General features: G+C 35.9%; 1 protein-coding gene across 1 annotated transcript; it reads right to left on the reverse strand.

Moving 5' to 3' along the window:
- Positions 1–685: 685 nt before the first annotated feature.
- On the reverse strand, positions 686–24681 carry sv2ca (synaptic vesicle glycoprotein 2Ca). Its single transcript, XM_053610441.1, has 12 exons — positions 24093–24681; positions 15977–16157; positions 14175–14326; positions 6909–7042; positions 6105–6194; positions 4923–5033; positions 4742–4830; positions 4479–4643; positions 3348–3481; positions 2630–2833; positions 1599–1758; positions 686–1373 (listed from the first exon to the last, which is right to left on the reverse strand). The coding sequence occupies exons 1-12, from the start codon at positions 24679–24681 to the stop codon at positions 1190–1192; spliced, it is 2193 nt and encodes a 730-aa protein (XP_053466416.1). The 3' UTR covers positions 686–1189.
- Positions 24682–26169: the final 1488 nt, after the last annotated feature.

The following is a 26169-nucleotide window of genomic DNA, read 5'->3' on the forward strand; positions in this document are numbered from 1 at the left end:
TGGATTATTTGTTAAGATTATTTGTCTGAGAGTAAGTGACAGTTAAACAAAAGAGAGGCACAGTTTCAAAAGGCCAATAGTATTTATAGATATGGGTTCATCTGTACAGGATGCGGTGAAAAGCTTTACCATTTGATCTTACAAACACACACACACACACACACACACACACACACACACACACACACACGTTTGCCACAATTATTTTAATAAAGCAATGTTAAAAGTCCTCCACAAAATGTGTAAAAGAGCAGGAATGTGTGTGTGTGTTTGGTTTTTTTTTTTATTTAGATTTAGCTACAAGTAAAATATTTAAATCTTTTCAATTACTGCATTTGATATGTATGTGCATTAGTACTACACTCATTTTGGCACTGGTATGAAACACTTTTGAGGTGAGTTAATGTAAATGTTTGTGTATCTTGTTAAGCTGTGGAGAATCTATTTTATTTAATTAGTAGTTATGCTTACTACTGTATACATAAAAGCATTAGGGCACTTTATGGCCAATAAGCTGATTTAATAAATAATGAATTGTACAACTAGAGTGAGTCCTAACAAACAAAATAACTGCTGACTCTGGCCATATTTTTCTTTTAGCTCCTATGATACAGCTGTGCAGCTCTCTCAGACTTTCTGATCGTCCTGTTCACTTAAGGGCTCCTTAAGGATGTTCATTAAGAGTTTTTGAGCATCTTCATAAGAGGTTCATTCATGTTTACATCTCTATCAGTACCAGCTTTCAGCTTCATACCATCAGCATAATGTATGAGACTTGCAGCCTGTTTAAAAATACAGAGACAATAAAGCAATCTGTAAGACATTACTCATGTAATGAAATAATAGTGTTACGAAATTGATTCACAACCCTCCTGGGCTTTTGATCTTTAACTGTATGTTTAGATTTAAGTGCATTACTCATTATAATCTTGTGGTTTTAGATTTCTGCCTTGTTACCTCATGAGAATGCTGGAATGCTCTGCATCAAATCTGCGATGGCCTCAAACATAATAAGACTCACATTATCACTCAATTCTGCTTAAGCTTCAGCGTTTACTTAATTTACATATTTCTCACTCTTTTCTCTTCTTCTAGGTCATGATTTAGCTTTTCAAAATGGAAAAGGGATTCTTCAAACTATGTAAACAGTGGATAGGAGACACATGGGCTGAGTGAAGCTGTTGACTTCCTACATCAGGACGTTGGACCTTGTGTCCGGGAGCCGCAGTCCCACCAGACCGCCACACACCAGCACGGAGGATGCCAGCAGGATCGGGATGGCTTTAGTAATACTGACCAGAGAGCCAAAGATCAGGTTCCCCAGCACTGCTGCCAGCTTACACAAGGCGTTACAGAAGCCGAAGCCAGTCCCTCTGAACATAAGAAAGAGACCAAACGTTTTGCGTTCTTGTCTGTTGCATTAACAGTATGAGGTAATGGTGTTCATGCTGGTCTACATGTTAGTCTGAGATGTTAGTTAACAGTGAAGCAAGAGAGATTGCACTGGTGTTACAGTATATTAACAGTATGTGGTAATAGTGTTTACACTGCCACATGTGAGTGTGCTGTAAGCGTATGTGTTCCAGTCCCATACATACCTCCTGTCGGTAGGAAATAGCTCTACTGTGACCACATCCAGTGAGTTCCAGGCAGAGATACTGAGGCCATTGTAAAGACACAGCATTCCAATCATCATGGCCTCACTGGTGCCAAACCACAGAAAGAAGCAGCTAATCCCAGAAAGGATCATGGAGAATCCTGAGAGAACAGGGAACACACAAAAATCATGTTGGTGGCGATTCGATTTCTATATCTGATTTTACCTCTGATACACTTGCTTCATTTTAAAAAGGCATCTTGATAGAAGCCTATAAATCATAATCATAAGGAGTTTTCCAAGCAACAAGGAAAGGTACAGTTTAATACCTTTTTTCTGAGAGTATAAGATTAGGAATGTACCATTCTGATATTGTGACTCTGTTTCAGGCTCAATGGTCTAAGATGACAAATTAGTATCGGACTGGATTTGACACAGTTTCTAATACAAATAATTATGATACTTGTGTTTAGAAGAAAAAAAGCAATACTTAAATAAATTGCACTGCTTAAATATAACTTTAGAATGTCCTGTATTAGATCAAATATCAGCTTATTGCATGTTATTCTGTTTTTTAATGTCACCCCCCCCCATCAGTTCTTTTTTAAGAGCTTAAGATTTGCATACAAAATTATTCGATACGTATGTAGTTTACAACATTCAAAGTTAATTTAATGTAAATGAAAAGAAATCTACTTTAAATTAATTTAAATTAAGTTTATATTCATTTTTCATTTTCCAGCGCCATATTTTATTCCACAAATGTGTATGACACTGATGGAAAAAATACAGATCTTGCACATGAACACAACACACAACTTGTCTTTAAGCAAACTGCCATCATGCAGCTGATAGTTCACATAATTTGCAAATAAAAGCTCAGTCACTCACTTACTTAAAGGATTTCAGTGTCAGATCAGAATTGTGTATCATCCCATACTCATAAATACATAGATGTCAATATTGTATTGAAAATGAAAAAAACAAAGTGGATCCCTAGATAAACTGCAATCGACAAAGTGTTAATCTTACCCAGCATGGATAAGCGTCCTGTTTTATCCATGAGCAGTGCAGACACAATGTTTCCTGGTAGCACAGCCAGCGTCCCCAGGAAGTTGACAAAGTAGACCCAGTAGGCGCTGTAGTCATGATCAAACGTCATCTGACAACCGGTTTTGTTGTGAAGAAATGTGCTGTTTGTGACTTTTGTGTTTATGAGTTTGGAATCGTCAATATCTGTGCATGAAAATGTACAAGTCAATTCCATTCAAATTCTGAATACAACAATGATACTTATTCTGCCTATCAAATTGTTGCCCTATGAGATTCAACAGTGAAAATACAACATCCAATAAATATTACACCTATAATATAATATAATGGGGTGGCTGTGGCTCAGGTGGTCGAGTGGGTTGTCCAATAATCGTAGGGTTAGCAGTTCAATACCAAAGTGTCCTTGGGCAAGACACTGAACCCCAAGTTGCTCCCAATGGCAAGTTAGCGCCTTGCATGGCAGCTCTGCTACCATTGGTGGGTGAGTGTGTATGTGAATGGGTGAATGAGACACAGTGTAAAGCGCTTTGGATAAAAGCACTATATAAGTGCAGACCATTTACCAATATACTATGTACAGTCTACATATATAACAGACTATAATATACTATAGTCTTATCTAACCACTAAAACTGCATTAGAACATTTTTATTTGGTCCAGTAAGGACTGTTTCCAAAATTTTCCCTGTAAATTTACCTGTATTATAGAAATAACTGTCAATGATAGTGCAGTTTCGGAAGAACGATCCCACAGACGTCACATCTTGAAAGAGACAGCTTTGAAACGTGGTGTTGATGAAAGTCACTGACTTGAACTTCATACTTATGAAACTGTGCAAGTGGTAAAAAAAGATGAAAACTTCGGACACAATAAATGGCATATAACAAAAATATAATAATAATAATAATAATAATAATAATAATAATAATAACAATATAATCATATCTGTGTCAAATAGCTGTCATTAGCAATATTTCAGTAACCTATCACAAATTCTCCTTCTCAGCACATGTTACAACAAGCACTGCTTTGAGTGTTAATCACTGGAAGCCTGTGTTTTGTAATTTTTTTGTGTTTTTGTTTACTATGCCATGTGCCTTTGCTTTGTTCTAATCATGTCTCTCCCCTGTCCTGTCACTGGTTTGTTGCCTGATTGTTTTCACCTGTTCTGAGTTTGAATCTTGATTAGTTTGCCTTCTTATATACTTTGTGTGTCACTGTTCGTCATGAAATCTCAAAGTATAGTATCATATGTTGCCAAACCAGTCCATACAGGATTTCTTCAAGTTTTTTTGTAATTGTTGTGGCCAAAAATTCTTGATATTGCTGTGAGTTTTTTTGTTTGTTTGTTTGTTTGTTTGTTTGTTTGTTTCAAAATTTGTGCAACTTTTTGTGCCTTTTGCGGAAAACTACTTGAATTGTACGAAATTGTTTTGCACGGCCTTTCGCAGTGATGTTCATTGGTAAATGAAACCTTTTTATCTGTACGACGCATGTGAATCAAAGAGCGTTTTGGCTGAATGTGCTTTGTGATGATGTCACATGACACGTCTTGGCCTGTATCTGCAGAAAATCTGTGGTAATTTTTTTAAATTGCAAGCTCCTCCAAATACTGCAGAGTTTGATTGATTTTGCATTAATTTCTGCAAAATCAGGAAATCCTAGAGGGACTGGCAAACACTTATCTCCATGTACTTCATTCTTATTTCACAAGAGTAGAGATGTGCCTGTGATTACCCTGCCTCTCTGTGATCTGACCACAACTTTGAACACAATGATTCTTTCTGTAATACATCACATTTGTTACCTTGAATAAGGCTAGTGTACCTGTCCTTGATGAACACACCATTGGTGTGTACCTGGTTCTCTAATGTGAAGTTGAATGTGAAGTCCTCAGTTTCCTCATTAGTATGCCACTGCACTTTAGAAGCATACTCATCTGCCTGAAGGTGCTTGATCACATCAGGGAACCACACAGACAAGCCATAGTATCTGCAAGAATTGGACAGAAAAGGGTACACAGAAAATGTAATCTATATGCATTCCATCATTCAAATGCACCTTACAGCCCTCTAAGAGTAAATTCTTACCCGAATGACAGTGTAAACCACACAATGGCCAGCTTTATAGTATTATCTCTCACTGGATAATTGAAACACTTCATGAAGTTTAACCAAATCTGTGAAAGAGAAAAGTTATGGATAGGAAAATTAGATCCAAACATCCAAAAAATCCATTTGTGTTAAAGGTAAACCAATCAGTCATTCTCACCCCATAAAGTTCTGTCTTCACTCGGAAAATAACTTTGGACACAAAGTTACTGGTCTCTGGGTGCATTTCCACAAACTCGTCAATCTGCTTTGGGATTTTAATTCTATTTACCTACAAATAGAAACAAACGGAAAAAAAAGAGAACCAAATTTTTAGCTGTTTCCTCCATTTTTTTTATTTATTTACTGAATTAATCATATTTTGGGGTTCAGAATATAAAGGAGAGTAAAATATTCTGAATGGAGGACTGGACAAAAATCCCTTTACAACTGTCTCCATGTTGTAGTATCATTATAGTTCAAGACTCACTGCTGTTATTCTCTCCAGAGCAAACAAAACCACAAAATATTAAACGTATGTGAGCAAATAATTATGATACTAGTGTTTAGTAGAAAGAAATCAATACGTAAATAAATTGCAGTGTTTAAATATAACTCTATAATGTCCAGTATGCGATCAAATACCAACTTATTGCATGTTATTCTGTTTTTCAATGTCACCCCCAATCAATTATTTCTTAAGAGCAAGATTTGCATACAAAATTATTCAATACTTAGTTGTAGTTTACAACATTTGAAGTTAATTTAATATAAATTAAAAGAAATCTACTTTAAAATAATTAAAATTAAGTTTATATTAATTTTTCTTTCTTTTTTAGCTGCCAATTCCTATCCACTAGCCAGCGCTCTCCTATCATACAACAGCTACCAAGCAGGGATAATGAAGGCTAAGACCTGAACTGCTGCTTTGAAAACCTTTGAACTGCTGCTTATGCTGTGTCACAGGGTAGTGTAATACTCTCAGAGGAACGCACTATCTGCCCTCTTCCACACACATGAGCTCACAAATACCCATGATTGGCTAGTTTTGCTTTGATTGACAGGGTGAGAGAGTATGCCAATAAATTTTGCTCCCTCGGCTCCTGGCCATGGATGACTGTGGCATATATATATATATATATATATATATATATATATATATATATATATATATATATATAATATCCACATTTAGTGTATGTGTATGTTAAGCCTTGATAAAAAGCTGACTCTGTCTTCTCTGCATATCTGTGAATGACACAAAACCTCTGGAAGCTCACATAACAAGGCAAGAGATGAGCACCAGCACGTTTCAGCAATGTCATCATGCTAAAACACCTAATTTATCGTCAGCTCAACTCACAGTGAAGACTTTTTCTGGTTGTCCGCGTGCTCTCATGTTGGTGTCGTGGATCTGCTTGAGGATCATCCAGGCCTCATCGTGCTTCCCCACCTGTGGGGATTAGTGGGATTAAACACCTTGCGTGCTGGTTGACAGCTTAACTTCAAAGATAACTGTTTTCCTTTGTAAGATTATTTATTTCTAATATCTTTATATGGTGCATTGAGCATTGCAGCATAAAGACAAGATGTGAAACATAGACTCATGATATGCAACAACGCTTTGATACATTTATAAAAGGATAAGTTATTTATGGTTATACCACAGCACTGGAAGGTTTATTTTAACACAATTGTTCTAATGTGTTAGCATTCTATAGTAACAACTTATACAGAGACTTGTTAACACATAAACAGTTTAAAAATGTGTGTAATGGTGGATATGGCAACGTTTTCTGTAAGGAGTCTGAAATAAAGCTATAAATTAAATTATTTTCTGACATGGGAAAGTTTTCAGGATGGGCGGTTTTGTGGTTACTAGGTAACATGACAAGATGCTTTTTTTGTCTTATTAATTTCAGTAGACAGAAAAAAGAGGCTGATGATGGAACAACTGTTTCTATAGCTATAGCATAAGTGCTAGCAGGAACTAACTTGTTCTGTGGATGTTGTATGATAATTATTATTCCTAAGGAATGAAAAGTAAGAGGAATGAAACTGTTACTGTTATTGGAATTTTCTTTCCAATAACAGCACATCACATCATGTTTAATTGTTAAGATAAAAGATCCATAGCTTGCACCATACAGTGCCCAATGTTCCCTACCTCTAGATAGAATCTTGGACTTTCTGGCATGAAGGTGAGAGCCACCACAGAGCAGACACATGGCAGAGCACACACCACTACAAATACCCTCCAGCTGTGGAACTGATATGCCGAACCCATGCTGAAGCTCCATCCTGAGGAATATACAAAAGTGGTAATATGACAAAATGAAATATGTTTTAAAGGAACACTTCACCTATACAGTAGAATATGTTAAATCTTATTATTAAAATACAATTATTCATTCATTCTAAGCAACAGCTGAAGGGTAATACTGTGGAGACTTAACATGTCCAAGTCCATGAAATTATTGCTGGAACTGCTGGAAAATTTTCATTGGTGCAACATCTGCCCTATCTCATTAGTATGTCTGCGACTCATTATAGTTTAAATGTATGTTGATTTCAATCAGAATGAAGAGAATTTTCCTATCAAGAATTCAAAAGAGAAAGAGGAAACAAGAAGAGAAGGAAAAGAGGAAGCAGGACAGTGATAAGTAATGGATATAAAGACAAATGAATCAAGGATGAGAACCCTAAGCCAAAATGTATTTGCTATCATCTACCATTACACTGTAGAAAAAATAATAAAATAAAAAAAATGTAGAAATACAGCCAAATTACAATTTGTTGTTTAAAAAATAAATAAATAGCAGTAATATAAAACATAACGCTTTAATGAAGGGATGTTGGCAATGTAGGGCAATGTAAAGTGTTTTATGGAACAGTATTTTCTCAAGCCCATCTTCAGCATAGCTAAGAAAACCAAAAGTACATGAATATGTTAGTTTTAGATTTGAATATGAGAGCTGACTGGTTTACTAATGCTAATCCTCGTTTAGTTGCTAGCTAGCTAACGCGAACCAACATGTTTAAGAATATAGTACATTATTTGATCAATCATTGCAAGATGATCATTGAAAGCTAAGAAAGCTAAGAAAGTACCCACTTAGCTAATATAGCAGTTTGATAGGGTGTCTAGCTAGCTCACTAATTTGCAAGCTAATGCTAATCCTCATTTTGTAATACAATCTGAGTTGTCACCATACAATGAGGTATAATACAGTGTCTTCTCAAATTTATGAGGAATTTTGGATTTTTGACATATGAGAATTTGGAATTTTGTTTTATAAAACAAGAAAAAAACCTGCATTTTGGTTTATGAAGGAACGTTTTAATTGGATTTTACTGACCTCACCCAAAAAATGTCTCCAATTTACATGTACTCATGTGCCTACAAAAAGTTGTTAAGCTGCAAATTCACTTTTTGAAGAAATATCGATTGTTCAGACAACTCATTCAGTGGTTTTACTCTGAGGTTGTGATTGTGTTGTCATTTTATCCATCCATCCATCCATCTTCTATACCGTTTAATCCTTTTCAGGGTCATGGGGAAACCTGGAGCCTATCCCAGGGAGCATTGGGCACAAGGGGGGTACACCCTGGACAGGGTGCCAATCCATCGCAGGGCAGAATCACACACACACTCTCACACCCATTCATACACTACAGACACTTTGTGTTGTCATTTTATTTAATAAATAATGTACTTGAATACATACTATTTGAATATTTTTTTATCCTGTTATGTTTATTAAACGTAGCCTTATGTGCATTATTGTCATGAATTAGATTTAATGTATTGTATAATTAGAATTACCATTTTAATGGATTTTATTAGAATATGAACACCACAATGGAAAAATGATCAGGGTCACAGAATTTTCCATTTAAAATAAAGCCATGCTATGGAAAAATGAGCACAGTCCAGTCACATGACCGAAATCAGCCAATAGGCTTTGAGTAATGGCAAACGCCCAGCTGAGTGAATTTCATTGTTAACTTACTGTCAAATTTCTTCAACATATCTCATTAGTAATTGCTCTAATATTAATATAATCATATAATAATAATCATAATTAATAATTAATTAATATAAATATTAATTAATATTAATAATTAATAATTAATAATATTCAAGTTGAGATTGATGTATAATGTATATTCTGTGAGTTTTCAGTATTTAAGTGATGTTGATGATGCTCAGTTGGATAAATTAGTATAAGTTCATCACTGTATTACTATGAATACCCACGAAAGAAAGATCAGAGTCTGCGCAAGCATTTTTTCATGCTTCAATTAACACAATGTAAACAATAATGGCTGATAACTTTTGGTGTATTCATAAAGTCTATGAATGGGCTTGTGAACATATCATCAAGATTTTCCCTGTTCTCAACTATTATGACATAAGAAGGTTCTGAACTTTTAAATTCAAATTCTGGAGTTCAAGCACAATGTGACACTGATCATTTTATCATTGGTGCCTTCATATATACACACACACACACACACACACACACACACACGGTAAATGGCTGGAAACCCTGTTGCCAGTATCTTACTGTAATTTTACAGGAATTTTTTTCACAGTGATAGCTCTAGTACCTGGACCTTTTCTCTTTTTTTTCTCAGGTATGAATACTGGAGATTAGAGTAAATGTACCTATCAATGTGATCTCAAGGACACTAATGGTTAATCTTCTACAGAAAAGAGCCACAATAGGGGTCATTAAAATGATACGTAACACTCACAGAGGCCACTCTGTTCCTGCATATGGAGGGAAAATGCAGCAGCAGCATGCAGTGAACAGAGACAAGTTAATGTGATGTATTTTTTAATTAGATGGGTGCTTTTTTCCTGCTCTCACTTATTTAATTCACTCCACAGGGACTTCCTTGTTCAGTTTTCACACCATGTCATTTGCACACTTTTGTGTCTTAGTCAAATGCCAGAGCATTTGGAAGTAAAATTCCTTTTCAAGAAAAAATGTGTACAACTTAACGTCAGAAAGATATGTGGGTAGTTTCTCTTTATTAAGTTTATATGTTAAAAATAAGTTAAGCTGAAGGTACAGTATATACTGCCTTTCTCAAACTAACTATAATAACTAATAACGATAAATTATTTACAAAATATATTTAAGAAAATATATATATATAAATTTATAAAGTATAAAACTGTTGTAGCCCTGCTTAATATTTCATGGCATATAATAATAATAATAATAATAATAATAATAATAATAATAATAATAATAATAATAATATATTAACTCAATAAATAAATACAACTTTGGTGTGGAAATATTATGGTATAAAGGATGCTTTTGTTTTCCCACACAGAAGAAGGTGCTTACTACAAGTGTTGAATTACATCCTAAATTAAATATGAATCTACATTAAATATGAATGTAATCCCTAGCTGATGATTGTATTTAATATAAGAAGATATTGGATGATCAGATCTGAGCATGCTCAAAATAAGTGCTGAGATCTTCATCCAACAGGGGGTACCATAAGCACTCAATAAGTAAACACAGTGTCAGATCTCCAGAAACACAAAGCTCTAAGGACTAAGCTCTAAGGGCATTTCTTAAATTCATCCCTTTGTTCCATTTGTAGTGATATAAACAGGGATTAAGTAGTTTTCTAAAGTGTGTGTGTGTGTGTGTGTGTGTGTGTGTGTGTGTGTGCGTGTGTGTGTGGTAATATGAGCAAAAAGGCTGTGAAAAAATTGTCTTTATTGTATAACCTGTTGATATTTTGTTTAAAAAAAAAAACCCTCAAAAATATTCTGTTCTCATGGATATCAAACAACTGCAAGCAAAACACAGTTTTATACAAAAAAAAGGAAATATATATTTGAAGTATATATTCCCATTGATATTTTACTTTTTTTTTACTACACCTGGGTGACTAGGAAAAGGAAATTGTTCAACCATGACTTCCTGTTTCACAGGGGCATAAATATGAGGTAACACATAGATCAAATTCCCTGAGTCATTCATAACAATGAGTAAGACCAAGGAATATAGCTGTGATGTGCAGCAAAAGGTTGTTAAACTTCACAAAATGGGAAAATAGCACAAGCAACTGGAAATGTTATGAATCAACCTGGAAATGGACGTGTGCTTATATTGTCTCAATGCACTGTGAAGAGTGTTGTGTGTGCAATTATTTGATATCCATGAGAGTATGTTTATGAATTTTTTGAACAAAAGATCAAAAGATTAAACAATAAAGGAAATTTTTCTCAGCCTTCTTTGCTCATATTTACTAAGGGTGCCAATAGGGATGCACATGGTCAGTAATAATACTCAAATAGGCTGTGACATTCAAGCGATGATTGATCAGTATAAACGGGCCCAAAGTATGCCAAGAAAATATTCCTCACACCATTACACAATCTCCACCATCCTGGACTGTTGACACAAGGCAGGTTGGGTCCATGGATTCATAGCGCCAAATTGGGTGAAAAATTCTGACCCAGAAATCGAGATTCATCAGACCAGACTACGTTTTTCTAGTCTTCAGCAAGTTTTGGTGAGCCTGTGCCCACTGCAGCCTCGGCTTTCTGTTCTTGGATGACAGAAGTGGAACCCGAAGTAGACTTCTGTTGTTGTAGCTCATCCTCCTCAAGGTTCAAGAAGTTGTGCATTCTGAGATGATTTTCTGCTACCACAATTGTAAAGAGTGGTTATCCGAGTTACTGTAGCCTTTCTGTCAGCTCGAACTGGTGTGGCCATTCTCCATTGATCTCGCTCATCAATAAGGTGTTTCCGTACACAGACTTGCTGCTCACTGGGTGTTTTTCTTTATTGCACCATTCTCTAGAGTAAACTCTAGATCAGCAGGTATAGACAACAACATGTAGGAATTTGTGACCTGTATCTGTATCCCAGATTACACTGCAAATTAAACCAGCTGAATTTTTACTTTTAGTTTCCTAACAGGAAAGCAACAGCAACAAGAGTAACATTTTCAAAAAGGTATTTTTTGATGTTTATATTATTGTGTGATTGTTAAATGCTGAAGTGATCGTTACAAATTTCCCTTTTGCTCTCAACCAGAAGTTTAAAGTTAGCCTTTTAATTTCTGTTTAACTTAAAAAGAGAAAAGGGAGAAATTTTTATTGAGAGATTTCACTCCAAATCCAATGATACAGGTTCTGCCTACCTTTACTCATCACTTTGATTATCATCCACATAAGTCTCTGTCTCACCACCTTAGGTAAAGGTCAGTCGTGTTAAAATGTACTTGTATAGTTGATGCCCCTGAATGCAAATCAGATGCAATGCAGGGGTCAAACCTTATGCTGGTGTTAATAAATAATTAGTAATCACTTGTTCTTTCTGTGGATCTTTTTTTAAATACATTATGAGTTCTTTCATCACAAATTCTTCCTCCACACACTTTTGAACTGTACTTTATTTCTTGGAAAATTACTACAACAGAAACCCACTGATGTGAAGGGGTGTTTTTTTTTTCAGGGCTGAGGGGAGGTAAAGCAAGGAAATAATGAGCTCTGAATAAATCCAGTGACATATTCAGTCTTTGATAAATTATACATGGATGGCTTAGAGTGGGTGTTGAACACAGAGGGGGTGATGGATGATGGGGTGTTTCAAGCTCGGTGTTGTGTGATTAGTGCAGTCTGCATTAAAAGAAACAGAGAGAAAACAAATGACCATATGTATCATCTCTGTGCATGTATGTTTATGTGTTGTTGTAATTGTGTGAGGCAGCAGCAGACACACCCAGACAGCTCGTTTCACCATGTTATTGGAAATCCCATTACATGGATTATGTATATAATTGACTGAATGCATGGATGACTGAGTTGGCAGCAGGCGGCTTGCCTTAACTTTTTTTTTTTTTTTTAAATGTTTTATAATAATAGATGATCGAGAGGTAGAGCAGCTCATATAGTGCAGCTGAAGGTGAAGGTGCAAACCACCCCCACACACACACACTCCTTTGCAGCTATTGTGAAATTTTGCCATATCAAGCAACCCACTCAGAGCTAAAGGAAAAGAGTGCTGCACTCTCCTCCCTCCACTCCCCCCAAAAACAGAAAGTGGTGAACATTTTAGCATAAGAAGTTTTTATTTTTATATTTATTTATTTCCAGGCACAGTTTTTACATGTGCCTGTATATAAGTTCATACACACATTTGTGGGTGTTCAGATGATGACAACAAGGTGTCTATGTGCACACGCAGACATGTGTGTACATAGGCAAATGAACAATGCAGTACAGACCTAAAGCATCATGAAGACAGATAGTTAATTCTTTATATTCGCTCACTCTGTAAGGCTGTTTTAGCTATTTCATGTGCTGCCTGTGTTATTTAGATGGCGTCGCACAGCTCGGCAGAGGTGAAGAACCAGCGTGGAGCATGTAATGGACTGTTTAAGACAAATTAGGTGGTTAACACATAACCATCCATCACCAGCATACCACTGTGTGCTAGTGAGATATCTTGCCATTCTGGGAGCTTGCCTTTACACCGCTGTTGGATACTACTGCATTTCTGTTGATCGCAAAAGCAAGCGGGATCAGCTGTAGCATGCTTGGCACGTAGTTGAACACGGGTGCATTATAGGCAGTGGACGGGTGAACAAAAGAGAAAGGAAAGACTAAGGAATACGAAGAGGAAAAGAAAACATTTGAGCCCAGCTTAACCAACTATGACTAAACCATCACTACATGCTGACCTCCATCTGGTCATTTCTCACTGACCCCTAGCATCCTGACTGGTATTGGCACAGCCTTATATACTATAGGTTTCAAATCCAACTAACTGTGGGCTCATAAATCATCCTCAACCTGCACACTGCTTCACTAAATAAGAGGAAAAGGTCATATTATTATAAACAAAAAAAATGCTATTAATAAAAGAAGAATGCATATAAACCAGCAATCAGGCTGAACGTCTCTTCCTGTCATATACAATATGCCTGTACTATAGTTTCTCCAATGGTGAGTGCAGCTTATTCCCAGCATTGAAATCTACATAAATCATAGTGTTTTGTCTCCTCCCACAGGAACACCCTCATCCTTTAAATATCCTGCAACATGCCTGGCACCCATTAATCACTTAACCTAAAGCGCTGCAGCTACACACACACACACAGAACATGACCAAAACATGACGTCAAGTTGACACAAATTTATATCTTCCCCGATCCGCCACTGTAGCCTACACTAATGTAGGTTGAAAATGAGAATATATGGATTATTCAAGGTTATATTAGACCTATGTAGCACATGTATGTGTCAATTTTAGACTCATAATGCTCTATATAATGTATAATTGCAGCATAATCATTATAATGCTCTTTCAAGCAGTATACCTTTCCTCAATGTAATAAAGACAAAACAAGCAAAAATTTGCAAATGTTCATGAACCTCCTCACTTACCATAATGAGGTATGATAGCCCAGGCCATGGCAGAAGCGTAGATTTCCCCAATCATCCAAAACATGCAGAGCCAGCTCAGATGCTCACCACGTTTCTCCCTTGCTAAGACTTCGGCATAGTAAGAAAACACAATAGGTACCGTCCCACCAATCCTAAACAAGATCCAAGAAAATGGTTGTGGTTCAGAATATAGTTTAAACCAGAATCCTGTACATTCATTGACTAATAGATAAAAGACGCAGTCTTTCTGCTATTTTACATAAAGTTTGACTGACATTCAATGTGAAATTGCTTCTCTTACACTTCACGCTTAGGCCGAAATGTTCTAGGTGTCAAGTGCTCAGGTGTCGAGTACTTATTTTTAAAAATCTTTTATCATTAGCACACCTTAGCATTAAAAAAATCCACTCTGAACAATTTATATACATTAAAATCTTGAGTGGTGTCCAAGATTTATTTCATAAACCAATAATTTCTCATGGGAATAATTAAAAATACAGTACCAACCAACACCGGAATCACTAAACATTTCAATATAAACAATTTAATGTTTTTTTTGTTGTTTTTTTTTTGGTTTTGTTTGTTAGTTTTTCTTTTGGGGGGGGGGGGGTGGAATTTGTCATTTGAAAAGTTACAAAGGTTAAGTTTAGGTTAAGGGTTAGGTGTGAGGTTAGCATTCCTGTCTTTCCTTATGACTTAATTTATATGAATTGTAATGAAATCTGACTACAAATTTGTATGTATGAGATTTTCATGGGATCGGGGTGCTAATTATTTTTTTATAGCATTGCAAAGAGGTATAGTTAATATAATTCCATTTAAGTTATAGTTTACTTAATTTTGGAGAAAATTAGAATGGTTATATTCATCCAGCAAGTGATTTAAATAATATATCTCTTATTTCATATGCATATTTGACAGTAAAAACAGCAGCAAACTAGCAAAAAGAAAGACAACATTAAGTCACATACACAACAGTCCTATCATTCTAATAACGCAGGTGCTGTTAGTAGAAATCCACAGTCTACTTCTAGCAGTCACAGAAACTGAGAAGCAAGAAAGCAGCACTGCAGTGGCTATTGATCTAAGCAGACAAAATGTATTATCTGTCCAAAGAAACACTATCTCCTAAAGCAAAGGAAAGGTATTTTCATTTAGAAAAGATTTGATAAAAGATCCCATATAGATCATTTCTCATGACACCTTCAAGAAACTAGTGTCCAGACTCAGAGAGTAACAGTCAGTATTGTTTAGCATGGCTGTATGTTCCTTACATGTGTCTTGTTGTATCTATTTGTTACCAGAGTAAAAAAAGTAAATTACATATAACAATGTCATGTTATACCCCTAGATTTGGGATATTGTTTTGTCCCAACATGACATGAGAATCCAGAAGGAACTAGTCAAAATGCAGAGACCAATCACATTCAAATTATTGTTCTGTCCCATTTAATAATTATTGGATGTATATTCATTCAGGAGTTTACATAAATCAGAAGTATAACTTTTCACTTAAGGGCCCTCAAAGGTGCATTAGGTAAGATTAGTTCTTTTTTTCCCCACAACATTTGAATGATTTTTTTTTTTTTTTTTAACTCCTTGAGGCCATTCCCCCATTCACACCCATGTTCATCAAGCTCCACCCCTAGGATCTTAGGTAGCAGATAGAGTAGAGTGTCTAGAAAATGACTGAAAGGCTTAATCTATTTTATGTTTCCAGTGGTGTTGTATCTTTCAGTAGCAGCTCATTAACACTTACAGAAAGCATATTGAAATTTCAGTAGGGGGAACAGAAGACTCACCCAAATCCCGCTATCATACGACAGAGTAGGAAGAGGCCATAGCCTTGTACGAAGGAAGACAGGAAGGCAAAGAAACCGTTCATGGACATGCAGATAAGCAGACACTGCCGCCGGCCCACTTTATCTGCCATGCCACCCCAGAAGAAAGCCCCCACCATCATCCCCACGTATATAATGCTACCTACAGAGTGGGAAAGGGAGCAGGAAAGAAATTCTCAGACAGGAAAATACACAAATATAGAAGAAGCAAAGCTTTGGAAAAGTGGCATAGTATCACACAAAAAATACACTGGGTTGGGTTTATTCTTTTTGTCCTGCACTGTGTAGTAGTTTCCATAACCAAACCCAATAAAATAAATGGTAATAATCTCACATCAATACCTTTAACTTTAAAGGGCTACAGATGTGGCCTTTATCAGGTTTACCACAAGTTGTGATGAGAACCGTAACGTTTTTATGTGAAGCATTTGACCACAGATTCCATTTTTATTTATTTCCATTTTTACATTCCGTTTTTATTTACAAATTAAATGTGGACCCAAAGGTTATATGCATACTTATTTTTTAAGTATACATATAAGTTTATATGCATTTATATGTATACTTTTTTTTTATTATTTTACTAAAATTTTAAGTATGCAAACTTAAAAAATAAGTATGCATACTTAAAAAAATAAGTATGCATACTTAAAATTCTAGTATGCATACATTTTTTAAGTAAGCATACAAATTTTGTGTCCATACTTAATTTGTGTACAACTTTTCAAAAAGCATACATATTTTGCATATAGTATTTTACATATTTTCACAGATTTTTACTTTCATATTTCTTTGATAAAGACTGCTACTTAAAAAAATGTATGCATACTTAAAATTCTAGTATGCGTACTTATTTTTTAAGTATGCATACTTAAAATTCTAGTATGCATGCTTATTTTTAAGTATGCATATAAACTTTGTGTACATACCTAATTTGTGTACAACTTTTAATAAAGCATACATATTTCTTAAAGGCCACATCTGTATTTAGTTAGCAAAGTGATTTTTAAGTATGTATATTTAAATTTTGGCATGCATACTTAAAATTCTAGTTTGAAAATTAGAGAAACATGTAGGAATCCCACACAAGCCCAGAAGGAACTGTGAAACTCTGCAAATTCAACCACAGTCCACCATTGAACCAACAACCCTTGGAACATTAAGCAATAACACTACCCATTATACCAACTCACCACTACAAGTGGAACATGCTAAAGTTTAACTAGCTTACCATGTGGATTAGTTAACTAAGCAACATTTACCTAATTTGCTGATACATAGCATACTTATTGTTTAGTATTTTTACATATTTTTACTGATTTGTACTTTCACATTTCTTTGCTTAAAGACTTCTATGTATCAGTAAATCAGGTAAACGTTCCATATGGTAAGCTAGTTAAACTTTAGCTTTCTCTGTTTGCAGTGTTGAGTTGGCATAATGGGTAGTGGAATGAGTTTGTGTTCCAAGGGTTGCACGTTCAATACTGAATTGTGGTCACTTTTGCAGTGTTTCACGGTTCCTGCTAGGCCTGTGTGGGTTTCCTACAGCTTCTTCAATATTGGTTATTGTGTGAAGCAATACAAATTAATTTAAATTCTTAGAGCCGCGCCCGCAGTATACCGCATGATCACACATGACCAATCGCGTGACACCGCATAAAGAAATGAGCATTCTTAAAGGCCACATCTGTATTTATTTTGCAAACTGGTTTTTAAGTATGTATATTTAAATTTTGGAATGCATACTTAAAATCCTAATATGCATACTTATTTTCTAAGTATAATTCAACTATGCATACTTATTTTTTAAGTATGCATACTTAAAATTGTAGTATGCATGCTTAGTTTTTTAGTATGCATACTTAAAATTGAAGTATGCATTTTTAAGTATGCATATGTACTTATTTTTAAGTATGCATATAAACTCTGTGTCCATACGTAATGGTTATTAAATACAATGTCGTGTATTCTCATGTAGTCTCATGTAGTCTGCAGATTCACTAAAGCATGTGCTACTGAGCTCCCCTTATAAAACACAGACATTAATGTGCAGATCAGGTTCCTTTGCTCAGGGACACAGAATGAGATTGCTGCAGTCGCTATGCAGAGTCAGTCTGCTTTTCCTGTCTCACTGTAATAAGTACAGTCCCCGTCACTAATATTGGCACCTTTGGTAAAAATGAGCAAAGAAGGCTGTGAAAAATTGTCTTTATTGTTGAACCTTTGAGCTTCTGTTAAAAAAAATCAAAAATGCTCTGCTCTCATGGATATCAAACAATTGCAAGCAAAACACAGGTTTACGCAAAAAAAATCTTTGTTAAATATAGGTGTGCAACAATTATTGGCACCCTTTTAGTAAATACTTTTTGCTACCTCACTTTGCCAAGATAACAGCTCTGAGTCTTCTCCTATAATGCCTGATGAGGTTGGAGAATACGTGGTAAGGGATCTGAGACCGTTCCTCCATACAGAATCTCTCCAGATCCTTCAAATTTTGAGGTCCACGCTAGTGGACTCTCCTCTTCAGTTCAGCCCAAAGGTTTTCTATGGGCTCCAAGTCAGGGGACTGGGATGGCCATGGCAAGACCTTGATTTTGTGGCCAGTCAACCATTTTTGTTTTGATTTTGATGTATGTTTTAGATCAGTATCCTGCTGGAAGATCCAACCATGGCCCATTTCAAGCTTTCTGGCAGAGGCAGTCATGTTTTCATTTAATATCTGTTGATATTTGATAGAGTCCATGATGACATGTATCATAACAAAATGTCCAGCACTATTTTGGCTTCATCTGACCATAGAACCCGAGCCCATTTGAAGTTCCAGTAGTGTCTGGCAAACTGAAGATGCTTGAGTTTGTTTTTGGATGAGAGTAGAGGCTATTTTCTTGAAACCTTCCCAAACAACCTGTGGTGATGTAGGTGACTTCAGATTGTAGTTCTAGAGACTTTCTGACCCCAAGACACAACTAACTTCTGCAATTCTCCAGCTGTGATCCTTGGAGATTTTTTGGCCACTTGAACCATTCTCTTCACAGTGCATTAAGACAATATAAGCACATGTCCAATTCCAGGTTGATTCGTAAGGTTTCCAGTTGACTGGAACTGGAACTTTTCAATGCTTGTGCTATTTTCTTATAGCCACTTCCCATTTTGTCAAGCTCAACAACCGTACATCACAGCTATATTCCTTGGTCTAATTCACTGTTATAAATGACTAAGGGAATTTGGCCTATGTGTTACCTCATAGTTATACCCCTGTGAAACAGGAAGTCATGGTTGAATAATTTCCTGTGATGTGTTAAGGTAGTGCAGATGCTAGAGGGGACTACATTCCCATACTACTACATTTTCCCATCGAGGGCGGAAAGGGTAGATCATCAACATAGCTCAAAGCCACACAGGGGGAATGCATAGATTACACTATAAGAAGTGAGGAAAGCAGAGAATGCAATGAGAACAGAAGGCATGAGGATGAGACGAGAAGGAGATGAGAACAGAAGAGAATAGAAGATAGCTGAAGTGATGAGACAAATATAACAGATAAGTTATCAGAAGAGATGAGAACAAAAAAGTGAAGAGAACAGAAGAAATAAGGATGAAATGAGAACAGAAAAGAGAACATAAGAAATGAGGATGAGGCAAGAATAGAAGACACAAAGATGAGACGAGAATGAGAGAAGAGGAGGAAGAGATGTGGAGGAGTCATGAACAGAAGAGAAGAGATGAGCAGAGATTAAGCCAAGAAGAGAACAGGAGAAACAAGGACAAGAAACGAGGATGACATTGGACAAGGATGAGAACAGAATAAAAAAGAAGACACCAGAAGAGATGAGGACAACATGTGAAGAGAAGAAAAGAGAAGAGAAGAGAAGAGAAGAGAAAATTTTTCAGTGCGCTCAAATCCTCAGAGAAAATCCTGGATTGGAAAATCTCGAAAAAAAAATTTCGTCCTCTTTAAGCTCTCTCTCCCTTTCTCTCTGTTTTTACTTCAAACTGCTTATCCAAGCAAGTCTGTCAATTGAAATATTGAGTATATGGCATCAGCTTGCGTACTTTATTAACCTTTTTGACACTCTAGGTCTGTCATTGTGTTTACTAAATATAGGAGAGGCACAAGTCATAAGCACATATTCATAGTAATGAATATAATAATTAGGAAAGAGAATTAAAATGCCAGGTGACTGATGGCTGCTGCTGAGTAAATCACTTAATATCTTACATGCACACACACACACACACATTCACAGAGGAGTCATTTAGCTGTAATCTCTGCAGTTGTGATTTCACTGCAGTTTAGCCATGCTCAGCTGCTTTAAGGAGAGAGAGAGAGAGAGAGAGAGAGAGAGAGAGAGAGAGAGAGAGAATAAAAAGGGTAGATGGAGAAATGCCTTCTGGCTCTGTGACAGAATTAATGGAATTGACTTCACAACCCGCTCAAAGCACAGTCCATTATTGTAATTGTATAACATAGCAACTTTCTTTTTCATTCGCCTGATTTGCCTGCTGAAGTCTGTTTAATGTTCATTTCTTGATTTAGCAATGTAGGAGTTGGATAATTAAATGATTTCTTAGTGAGCACATGATAAAGGGGTTCAGTGTAAGTTACACTGAGAAAAGCAGAAAGGTTGCTTTTTTTTGCAGTAGTGAAACAATTCATAAAATAATCTTTTCCCACCCACTTACCCTTATTTCTTTAACAAATGTGACTGTCTTTTTTAAAATTACGGTCAATATGATCTCTTATCTTCTGTATTCGTGTTTCTAGAGCTGCTCTATTGCAATAATCTAATTTGATCTTCAGATATCTTTATTTGATCTCATTTTCTTTAGTCTACTACATAAACTTGCATTTACATTACTGTGCAAAAGTCTTAGGACTTTTTTAATAGAAATTTTGCCATAGATGCAAAAGGCATTGTTGTCTGAGTAACAAAATATACAAAAATAGCAAATTTAAGATTTATAAAGATTACTTTCCCCAAAAGATTTATTTGTTTCAGAGAAATGTTTGTATGTCAGTAAAGAAAGTAATTAACTCTTTACCGTATGGTGTGTCACCATATGGCAATAATGAATTTCTCTCCAATTTTTTGATAGACAATAATACACAACTATTATTTCCCTATATGTAAGTGGAAAAAATGGGGCTTTCATTTTGACATAAGAAAAAAATGCCATCATACATTTTGTGTTATTTTTGACTATATGACCATTTCCACCATTGCACACTGTTGCCATATGGCAAGAATTTACCACTTGATTTACCATTTGATCTAATTCAAGTAATAAAAATCCATACAAACATTTTTAATGTAAATGTAATAATTCATGCAGTAGAGGGTTAAGGATTACACCGTTTTACAGATTTAAAAAAAAGATTATCATCGGACCAGTTTGGGAGCTGAAAGGACACACATAGTTTATAATAAAATATGTACATTTCAGCTTATTATTATTATTATTATTGTTGTTGTTGTTGTTATTGTTATTATTATTATCATTATATTTACTGCATATATCCCACTGTATCATGTCTCATCCTACATGTTATTCAATTTATTCTAGGCTATCCATGATTCAGACTTGCAAGAATGCATACCCCAATGCTATAGGACATACATAAATGATTAGCCCCCCATACAAACAGAATCATATGCAATTTTTTCCCCTTATAATAACTTAAATATTTTATGAAAACCTATTTTAAACTGTGAAAATTTATTTGAAAGGTAATACGTGTTACGAATACATAAAATGTGTATTTAAGTATTTGTAATGTGTGTAATTATCTGCCACATCATGGGAATTTTTAATTCTCCATTGATTATGTCTGTCCTTTCTCTTTGCTGTCCATTACAGGACTTTTCATACAGGTGGAGAATGAGACAGAAAAAGACATAGCACTGTCTGAATTGGAGCAGGGGAATAGAGTGGGATGAAAGAAGATAGGATGTGGCAAGAGTCCTAGACCATGACTAAGATGTCAGCAATGTTAAAATGCTAATTGATGTCTGTAGAAACTACAGAGAAACTGATACACAGCTTTTGTCTCCAGTGCCATAGTGTAGATTTCTGTTTGATTTATAACTCATTCGAGCTGTGAAAATTACTTTTCCATTTTCCCCAGAAATATTATTATACAGAGGTAAGTGGTTTCATTAAATATTTAAAATTAGGGCATAATTAGTTACACTGCAGTATCCTATACTGATCACTATCAGTAAGTAGAGGTCTTAGGACATGTTTTATCATTATTTTGAATGAACAATTAGGATACAATTAAGGTTACAGTAATCACCATGCACATTTTAGGCACTACATCAAAATAAGGGGTCAAGCTATCAAAAAGTGGTCATAATCCCAATAAACAAAAGTCACTGAGATAAGAATAAACCCTCAAAATGAGTTTCCTGCAATACAGTACACGCCACTGAAAATAATCAACTGATTTCCGGAACAGTTTAACAACAATAATCTGAGAGTGGTAGAAAAAAAGAGAGGACTGACGAGTACTGGTTTTACTGTTGATATCAAATGGCAAAAAAACCCTTTATAAATCTTATAATAAATAACAAAACACCACTCAGCATTAGCGATGGTGATGGTGTCTCTAGCGGCTATTTCTGTCTCCTTTGCAAAGACCTAAAAAAATCCCCTCATGTGATGAAGATCTTAAATCTGAAAGGGCAGGATGCAGCCCTGGTCACGGGTGGCCACACAAGATTATGTCTTAAAAGCCAGTGACAGAGGAAGGACAAAGCAAGTGGGGGACCATGAATGAAGGGAAGCAGAGTGATGCCCACAGGGCTCTACCCAGACAGACTGGGACATGGAGGAAAAAGGGGGAAAGAGAGAGAGTTTTGGGGTCAGAACTGATTAATCAGGAGCAGCAATAAAGCAAACGTTATTGACAATAGAGACAAAGACAAAAGCTTCCCTCTGAATAACACTAATAATATTTTTTTGTATAAAGATGCCATTAATAGTAATTAGTAAGTAATAAGTAAGTAATCAATTCCAGCATGTTTTTTAATGATCTTTCAATTAATAAGGACATGCAGTATGCACATATGCATGTCTCTAAGTCTAAATTCTCCAATAAATCATAATATATGACACCAAAACAACATGGAAAAGTTTTTTATTTACTTTTTTAATCTTGCCTAGGCTATCTGTAAAGATCACATTGGGTATGGAGCCAGTTTAACAAATGCAGTAATTTTACCCGAAGCTAAGTGTGATTTCCTCACACAGTGAATGTCAGACTTTAATCAAGTTGTTAGATATATATGTGTCACAGCAAAGCAGTGTCAAATTGTATGTGATGCTCCTGTATTTCATGTGGTATCTCCCTTTTCTCTCTTACATTACAGTCCAGATACAACGTATAAACAAAAGTTTGTGGAGACTTGACCATCACAAAAATATGTGCTCTTTGAACACCCCATTCCAGATTCCCCACCACCACCAGTCAGTGTTCAAGTTCATCCCAAAGTGTTCAGTGGGGTTGAGGTCAGGGCTCAGTGCAGGCCACTAAAGTTCTTGAACTCCAACTTCGGGAAACTATGTCTTCATAGACCTCATTTTGTGCACAGGGGTATTGTCATGCTGGAACAGGTTTGGGTCCCTTAGTTCCAGGGATGAGAAATCTTAATGCTACAGCATACAAAGATATATATATATATATATATATATATATATATATATATATATATATATATATATATATATATATATAGTTGAAAATGTTAAAATTTAATATGAAGGGTTTTCCCAGACTGCCACACATTCTGCAAGTTTTCAGTGCAAAGACTACTAATGGATACATATCCAAGCTGTTGTCATACAAAATTCTAAACAATTTCATTGAATTTCATACCAATCCAATCATACGATGACCACTAACCTCACCCATTTCATCAACCTAAACTGATTGCGACATTTTGCACAAAATTGTATGAGTGAATTCATGACATTATGTTGATCTAACCTCACAATGTGCCAAATCATTAAACTTCATGTGTGTCAGTGCATTATGTATTAGCTTATCATGTTTCTGCATCAATGGATATCTTACCTAGCCATCCAGCTCTTGAATCAGGCGTGCACATATATGTTTCAGCACTGGGCAGCACAAAGCCAACTATGAAAACCTCCACACCATCAGACATGAGCGCTAACCCAAGTGTGAAGTACAGCTGCCATTGGAACCTGCCGTGGCCGCACTCCTGGATGATCAGCTCATACTGCTGTGCCAGCTCCTCCTCATCTGCTTGCCTCTCACTTTCAAGCTCTCTACGGTCTTTAAGGCCATCTGCTATAGGCTGCCCCAAAGCCACATGTCCATCCCTGTGCCCAGATTCAGAGGGAATTCCTTGGTATTCACCCTCATATATCTCGTCCTCTTCATCATGACCTTCGGTGGCATCACTGGAACCTTCTTCATCATTGGCTTGATCACCTGTGTAGTTGCCCTGAGGCGGGTCGTTGGATTCACCGTCATTTTCGTCCTGGAAGCGGTGATAGGCACGGCTGTTTGAGTACTCCTCTGATGCTCGGTCAACCACCGTGTTGACCTTCTTGGCGGCTTGCCGTTTGGCCTCCCTCACCATATCTTTAGCCCCCTTCATAAGGGACAGGTGGTCCTGGGGGTCTGTGTCATCCATGGTGGAACTGAAATGGCAGGAGATGGAAGTTATCACAGTCGAAGGGCCCCAAACGCCTTGGCTATCATTGAATGGACCTAAAGAAAAAGTGAGGAGAAGGTTCTTGTTTAAATAACTGCGAAGTCAGATTATAGTTGATTTGTCCAAGTGTATTAAAGACATCAGTAACATTGTACACATTATGCATCAATTCCCTGAAAAAACATTCACCTAATTAACTCCATGTCTCACAAGTATTATACTGTCTTAGGTTTTGAGAAATTTCACTCTCACTGTTTTATCACACTGAATAAGCAAAAATTTGAAATCTGCTCTAGTTTAATAGTAATTTGGTATAATGTGCTTGCCCTAACAAAAAACTCAGATAAAACAACAAACAGGAAAAACAGACTCTTAAACCTTACTTTGACAGACAGAAAGGCTGCTTAAATGAGTGCCTATGGTATATGTAAATTACTTTTTTTTTTTTTAAACACAAAGCACAGATGTCATTTAGGGTCAATGGGGGTTACTGAAGGCATCTTAAATTCTTTCGCAGAGAAAACAAAATCTCACCATCTACTGGCCAGTTTTTGTCTGACTGACAAATTTCGAGCTTATTCTGTTTCTTCTTATTATTCTAAATGTTCTTATTCTGTTGACTGATGATATTGCTTCTTTCTGCAAATAAATGCGTAAAATGAGAAAAATGATCGGAACAAGACTACATCAAACATGAAATGTGGAAATAAACTTTAGGAATATGTTTAAGAATCATATATTTGGTTTATAGTAATCTGATAATGATAAATATTAGATAAATTGCTCTATATCCAAATTATTTCCACTTGCTAAGATATTTCTTGAAAACGCTGAACCTCTTTCACTCCAACACATGTAACTTTACAGAAGAAAGAAGTTTTCCATCTCATATTGTCTTTAAAACTTATCAGTCATGTTCACAGTGCTCAGTGATGCTGCAGTCATTTTTTGTCATTTGCATTAACTGTGATCAATATGCTTCATCTCAGAAAGTAATGACCACCTCTGGATTGTCTTGGGTAAAAGTGGTCACATGATGTAGTGTTCCACAGATGATAGAGTGGTTCTTTATGCTGAACATGGTGGGGTGATTTCATTGCAATGCAAAAATTACTTTATATTATGGTATATTTTTAAAGCAAGTGGTATATATTAAAGAAATCATTGAATAGTCAGTATATTAAGGTCAAGCAATCAAAAGTAAGATCCAATCATGTGTACCCAATATATGAGCTAAAGTCAGTGAGATCACTGGGCTTCCATTCTTCAGAGCGCCCATTCTTCGGTTACAAAAGTATCTTTTTCTTCTAGGCTTGCTTTGTTATTTCTCAGAAAAATCACCCTCTGCACCTACATAGACACTGAGTTTGTATTCGGTCTTTTTAAGTTTGTATCTTTTTTTTTTTTACGAGTTTGATGCTCTTAAGATGTATTGTTGAAATCCATGAGGTAACCAGTAAAATAAAG

This window comes from Ictalurus furcatus, chromosome 22 (genome assembly GCF_023375685.1).
Source record: "Ictalurus furcatus strain D&B chromosome 22, Billie_1.0, whole genome shotgun sequence".
In the NCBI taxonomy this organism is placed as follows: domain Eukaryota; kingdom Metazoa; phylum Chordata; class Actinopteri; order Siluriformes; family Ictaluridae; genus Ictalurus; species Ictalurus furcatus.